At 39.9% G+C, this 7,188-nt stretch overlaps 2 protein-coding genes across 2 annotated transcripts in view; one reads left to right on the forward strand and one right to left on the reverse strand.

The window, feature by feature from the left end:
* Positions 1-4,311, forward strand: part of cunh5orf49 (chromosome unknown C5orf49 homolog) — a 5,764-nt gene extending 1,453 nt beyond the window's left edge. Inside the window, exon 3 of the mRNA XM_035681480.1 lies at positions 2,501-4,311. Coding sequence (XP_035537373.1) covers positions 2,501-2,677 — 177 coding nt within the window. The 3' untranslated portion in view covers positions 2,678-4,311. The remainder of the gene's footprint in view (positions 1-2,500) is intronic.
* A 228-nt stretch (positions 4,312-4,539) lies between these two features.
* Positions 4,540-7,188, reverse strand: part of LOC118342321 (adenylate cyclase type 2-like) — a gene marked incomplete at its 5' end in the record, with an annotated part of 3,237 nt that continues 588 nt past the window's right edge. The window contains 3 exon segments of the mRNA XM_035680812.1: positions 4,540-5,406; positions 5,488-5,612; positions 5,755-5,869. Coding sequence (XP_035536705.1) covers positions 5,254-5,406; positions 5,488-5,612; positions 5,755-5,869 — 393 coding nt within the window.

Genomic DNA, 7,188 nt, shown 5'->3' on the forward strand with positions numbered 1-7,188 from the left:
GCAGTGGAAACATTACCGCTTTTGTCCACAGGGGGCACCATAATCAACACGAAATAAGTAGTATTACTCTTTATAGTGATTTATTGTTCTGATCTGATTTATTACAACACACATACTTCTATTTCCCTTACTGACCCACCATTCAACCCATGGCACTACACTACCAGGGATGACTTTCATATTATACTGCCCACTGGAGGTAACGTGTTGACAATGAGGTAATGTCAGGGCTCTCAGTCTTACACTCTTCAGCCTATATTTAACTAAAGGTTGCTTTACATGTGCGCCAGTACAAGTGAACAGTTGCTTTACAGTCAGATATAATGAAAATTATAGTAGTTGAACTAATGCATTACAGTTCTGTACTTCTTTCCCAGTCATGACGTCAATGGACATTGCCTTATAGCGCTGACCACCTACACACTGGGCACACAGACCACAGGCCGTTGTGCATTATAAGCATTACCACTCTGCTCACGTATAACACCTTCATGTTTTCTAATCACAGAACTTTTCAGGCTTCAGATGATACCAGCTGTATGGCTGTTAGAGTCTTTCATCGATGTAAACGTCAGGATGTTATGAAAATGTATTCTAAAAGAGCATACATTTCAAAATGTTCCATATTTCTAAGTCTGTTGACATATATATCTCTAAGTTTCATGACATTTGTTTGTGGCTCCTTTTGAAGCCGTTTCTTCCCCGTGGAGTAATTATTCATGTCAAGAAAACTAGCTCACAGTGAGTTTCTGGGTCAGTGGAAGAGAGAGGCTGGTGAACAAAGCAGCCACACACTGCTGAGCTTGTAATTACAATTAGTTGTGTGGTTGGCTGACAGCTCCTGCTGAATTAGGACGTTTCTGACCCAGAATTCACATTTTAATATGAATTCAGAAACTATTTATTGTTTAAACTATTCAGAGGATAAGGGAAGTGTGTTGTGTTTTGACATTTTTTTGTTCCTGTTTCCACCGAGGCTTAGTATGCAAATATAAACCCACCAGTGAATCTGCCACAGCCAGAAGCAGGTACTGTCTGTTCTGCATATAGTCTGACCTCTCTGAAGTCAGAGGCTCCCAGTGTTCAAACGTCTGTAGACACACTGTTGCCCTGGAAATACTGAGCAGCACTTGTACTTCAGTTTTTGCTAATATAACAATAGGGCGTAGAGTTTAATTTGTTGGGATTATTTTGCCTATATTGTACCCTATGATATGTAGTGGCGATGAAGAGGCAAAATAAAACTTACAGAGGAAGTAACAGTCAACTCTTTATCTCAGTTCTGGCGTACTTCTTCAACCGCAATGATTATGACTTTATAAAATCATGTTTTGAGGTATCAAAACTTACGTCTGAAAGTTGCAGTCGTTTTAAATGCAATTTCAAGATCCCCTCCAGACATGTATTAAGACATATACAGAGTATGCTTGGAACAATAATAGTGTGTCTGAAAACAGTATAATTTCCACATTAAAATCCTTAAAAAAGACATCTCCTCCTTCTGCCTCATTAAAAATTCCAGAATCTATGAATATGCAAATTCTGTTCATTTCTAAAGTTTTCCTGCTGGATGCAAGATGTCTCCTACTTCACTGGAAAGTCCGTTTTCAGTGGATGTGCACTGGAGGCTTCAAGTCTCTACATCACGTAAATGATTCTCAGAGATCACAGAGAAATTTTACACTTTAAGCAGATGAATGTTAAAACATGCTTCTAGGGGCGTCCGGGTGGCTCAGTGGGTAGGGCTGTACCGAGGCTGAGTCCTCGCTGCAGCGGCCCAGGGCTTGAATCCGACCTGCGGCCCTTTGCTGCGTGTCATCCCCTCTCTCTGCCCCCCTTTGCTGTCTGTATTCAGCTGTCAATATCATAAAGGCAATAAAAGCCCCAAAAAATAGTAGAAAAAAAAACCATGCTTCTAGTGTGAAACCCTGCACACTGTTTCCGTGCTGATAGGAGTCTACTATTACTCTGCAATTCGGACACATATCACAAACTTCAGGGGTACATCCACAGTTACGAGGGGGTACCTGAAAAGACTGTGGAATAACTCAGTTTTAGCAAAATAAAAGCCAATATTGAATATTGTGTACTGTCTTAGCTACTAAATGTGAGCACATTATTTTCATCTGAAGACGCTTTGTCTTCAGCTCCAGGTGACCTAAACAAGCAGCTGCATCGTTATATCTGACCGTTGGGACGTATAAAGAGTGATTATTGGCACAAACTTATAAAGTCTGAAGCTGTGTAGACCACCTATAGCTTTTGTGTTTCATTTATTAACCACAGTCACAATATTGGTGAGCTGATACGCCTCATATGGAATGCAGCCATCATTCATTTATGTTATAAGTAACACCTGTGCTTTCCACTGTACGTCAAAATGTCTTCTGTGCAGAAGATCTATTTTTCCCAATTCGTTTATTACGGATTGTCTTTTTTTCTTTATTTTTAATATTCATTATTCTGAATCTCTCTGTCTTGTCGTCCTGCCCAACCTCAGGAGAAGACCAGAGTAGTTCCTGTGCGCTCCTCTTCAGAATACGGCCGCCGTCCTGTTCCCATCCTCTACCAACCGGGTCGGCAATACTCACGTGTGGCTAGCCTAAAAGCTGAATACATGAAAAATGGGATCATCTGGAGTGTGGCAGAAGGCTACGGATCAGTGGGCCCTATTTGAAAGCCTGAAGTATCCCAGCATGAGATCAAAGTCTTCACGCTGTAAAAGCATTTATTAATAAACCAGTGTTGTAGTGTGTAGATCTCAGTTTACTTGATGGCACTTCATCCGTCATGTTAAAGGTCCAGTGTGTAACATTTGAGGATCTGTTGGTAGAAATGGAATATAATATTCATAGGTGTGTTTTCATTAGTGTATAATGTTTAACCGCTGTGTTTCTACAGTAGCCCAGAACGGACAAACCAAACACTGGCTCTAGATAGGGCCTTTTTGGGTCTTTGTGAGTCTTTGTAGTTTCTCCTGTAAGCTTGGAAGGCTGAGCTGTATTCAAATGGTTGCAATCTGTAACCTAACCACTAGATGTCACTGAATCTTACACAATGGTCCTTTATTCAGAGGACATTTAATTACGATGTATTAGTATCATATGCTGATAATTAATGAGAAAAGTTGTTATTTTCAGAGAAATATTATCTGTTAAAAGACCTTAAAGAATAAATCCGAAAATATGAAGACAGTGACATTTTCCAGGAAGCTCAAGCTACATTTTATAGTTTGGGGCTGAAATCGCTCCATCAGTGTGAGCGCCATTTAAAGGTTCGTGTGGTGCAGACAGTCTATAAATCAAAGAGCGTCTTCCAGTTATTGCAGCTCAATATTGCTCATGATACCAACGATCAGAGTCTTGGTGTTCCGCTTTCTGCCTTCAGTATAATGGCTGTTTTTATTATGGGACTGAATGTCCTGGAGGATAGGCACAATGTGAATTCTTAAACTGACAGGATTTCTCTATTGAGCATGCCACTGACTACTGAAAGAGAAGAATTTACATAAACTGTAGAAGTTACAAAAAAGTGCTTCAACCAAACCTACAATCATTCATTCTGAGCACATTCATACTCATATTCACGGCTATAGGTTGCTGGTGTTTGTTCTCCCCTCTGTTTCCTCCTATGCAGTTGATTATTTTGTTACCCTCGCCTTGTGTGAACAGTTCTTTTTGTGCATCACTAACCTCTTTGATTCCCTAGTTCTTGGATTATTTTTGAATATAACTTTTGAACGTACGCAACCGAGAACAACCTCCCACATATTAGGATGTGTTTGAGCGCAGGGATCTCTCATTTGCTTCCACCTTTGTACTCTGACAGAAATAGACCCTTTATTCTTACAAATGATACAGAATTTCAGTGTATTTGGTGTCAGAACTGCAGTGTTTATTTAGGAGGATCAGGAGCTAATACACAAGGTGGCTTTTCGAAAGTAGAAAGTAAAAAAAATAGCAAAATGACAATGTTGTGATACAGATTAGTATTTAGTCACAGAAGCCTTTGGTTTCACACGTCAGTCAGCAGATTTATCCTCAGAGATTTCTGTGCAGTCCCGCAGTAAAGCTTAATGCATCACAGGGCATTTCACCTGGACGGCCCTTATTATTACCACAGGTATTGGCAATACAATCATTTCTGAATGTTCATATTTTATAAATATTTTAAAAGAAAAAATAAATCTGATATAAGTACTCCTTAAAAGTATTAACAGAGACATTGGTATTTTTTTATTAAAGGGTATGTTGGTAAATGTGATAAAGGTAGTGGAGCTACTCTAAAATAGACACCAGTGTTCATTCTGCATGTTTGACGACTACAATAAATACATCTGCCAAATGAAACCCTGTATTGTCTCTAATCATTCAAACTAATGATCTTACAAGCCTTTGACTTTATTGTGATCGCATCCTGTGAATGTTTATACTGTCACGAGTATTTTCTGGTGCACTCAAAGCAGTAAAACAAACGCACAAAGACACAAGACGTTGATTTATATACAAATGTTTAATGAATAACAAAAGGGGATGGCAGTGAACATTTACACACAATGCTGTTGGTTTGATTCCAGATGGATTATAAAAAAAGAAACCTCTACTTTCCTCTTGTATCCTGTGCCTGAGTCCTCCTACTCTTCAGCGGGACACAAACGCAGCTCTAAAGCTATAAATACAATTCACAGGTTTTGGCAAACTACCCATCACACTGGCGATTTGTTGGCATCCACTGCTCTATATGACAATAAACTATTGTAACATCCATTTGGAATTAGAATGGAACAAACCGGCTCACAGTTCCAACCAGGCAGATATAAAAAAGCACAGCTCGACAGGCAGCTCAGTTTGCTCAAGTGTAAGGCTCTGAAGCACTGCAACACTGGCATGAGTAATTAGCTCCACACCACTACTATTGTACAGACGGGTGACTGCGGTCCTTGAGAGCTGCACTAATTTAGCAAACCTCTCTTTGGACAGGCACTCCTTTAGACAGTGAAGAGCCAAGTCCTTGCTACACTTGAGAAGTGAAAACCATCCAGAATGCAGCGTTGAAGGACTGTGGCGGTGCACCTCGGCCCTGCTCTACATTGTGTTGCTAAGGACGAAACTAGTTCTGGACAATTGTCTATCCATTGTACTGCTGGTCTCTGGTAATGGGTTTTAGTTACGGCGCATGACAAAGCACTTCTACGGCCACTTTGTGTGTGTGATTGTGTTCTCAAGTCTTGTTTGTTCGGTTCGTGTGGCAGGCTCAAGGCATCACAGTCCCTTGTGACAGAGATCGGGTCATCTCTGTGTGGACAAAGTAGGTCCTCAGCTCTCCTTTGCCCTTGACGTTAATGATGCCGCGACATGAACACATGTACCCTAGTACTGATAAGATATGACTTGTCTCCTCTGTTACCTGTGTGGAAAGAAAGAAACATGAAGAATAAATCGTTTACTAGCATTCTGGGAGATGCTGTATGTTTGTAAGACATCCCACCTGTATTTTTCCCAGTACCCCAGTGGTTTCCATCCTACTGGCCACGTTCACACTGTTTCCCCAGATGTCATACTGGGGTTTCTGGGCCCCGATAACCCCTGCAATCACTGGCCCATGGTTTATCCCTAGCAAAAAAACACCAATCCACAAATGACGTTTCTGAGTCTTTAGAATAATCACAGATCATCAGCTTTAACTTTTGCTCTTAAACAGGAGGAAATCACTTAAATGTTCATATTGAAGAGAACAGTGAAGAAATGTTCTCACCAATTCTGAGTCTGAAGTCGTTGAAGGAGTGTTTGTTGATGACATCGAGCTTCCCCACAAGAGCAAAGGCAAACTCCACCATGGTGCCAATGTGCATGTACTGTCTGTCATGTTCCTGAGGGGAATGCAGAGTGGGAGGAAATAAGTTAAAGGTGCAATCTGACCCATGATTGGACCTTAATATGTCATTAACAGTAATAACGGGATGGCTGTAAATACATCAGACTGCTATCACCATGAATCTCAATTTCATGCAATAAAATTAAATTATTGATTAAAACTTGCATCCTCAAGAAGATAAACACTTTATATATTTGTAGCTCACTTTCATTCGGTTTTGTGCTGTAAATCAATATATTTTTGTTGCTAAACCTCTCCTCCTAACAGCAATTTTATTTTTTTGAACCAGAGTTAGCATTATTTAACTAACTAGCTTTAGCTAATAAATCTGCCTGTGGCTGCTGTTACTTCAGCTGACAAAATGGAAGAATGAGAAACCTTCTGTATGAAATAAAATACCCATTGCTACAATAACCACTAAAAAGTATAGCAGTAAGCCGCTGTTATCAGTGTAAACTGCATTATGTGTGGTGTGCTAAACCTTGACAGGCATAGCAACGGTAACTAAGGGGGGGTGGGGTTTAATGAATGGTCAATTAAGAAGATCTCCTACCAATCAGGGGGATTTCCTTTTTAAAACAATGTGCTGCTACATTTCTGAGTGATGATCTCATTTCCTTGCAGTGATGCATTCATGAGTGTAGTAATGAATCACTGAAGCGTGTTATATTATGTGTAGCACATTTTAAGGAGCAACCCACACAAAGCTTCCAAATGTATTTGGACAGCAATAAATACTTTGATGCTTAAGCTTCATCCTGTTTTGTGACCATAAATGAAAAATGACAAGTTGATTGAATCTGAGCTCAGCATGCCAAAACTGTTTTGGCACTTTGAAATGGGGTGAAGAGGGTCTTGTTCTTTGTCTGCTCTTCTATTGTCAAATATGAGCTCTAAGGAAAGCTGGACAGTAGGATCTTTAACCTCATAGTCAGTGTGTTACTTTGTCCAATGTGGAGGAAACACTGGAGATCCCCTCTACACACACAGACACATTGTCTGCTTGGAACAATCATTTTTTTGTCTAATATATATTTTTTCTACCAAAAATGTTAAATTTCCACATTAGAATCCTTATAAAGGGATCTACTCCTTTTACCTTCTTATAAATTATATATGCTAATTCTGTTCATTTCCAAAGTTTTCCTGCTGGAAAACGTCTCTGTAAGGTCCATTCTCAGTGTGTGTGCACTGTGGGCTTCGGGTTTCTACACATAAATTAGAAATTGGACTGACTTCCAAACTAGTTGTCATAATGTCATAAATCATACTCGTATGCCCCGCCCCTTAAGTCAGATTTTCAGTGAGCACAGA

Source organism: Morone saxatilis, unplaced genomic scaffold (assembly GCF_004916995.1).
Source record: "Morone saxatilis isolate NCDOM2014 unplaced genomic scaffold, NCSU_SB_2.0 Contig9, whole genome shotgun sequence".
NCBI lineage: Eukaryota > Metazoa > Chordata > Actinopteri > Moronidae > Morone > Morone saxatilis.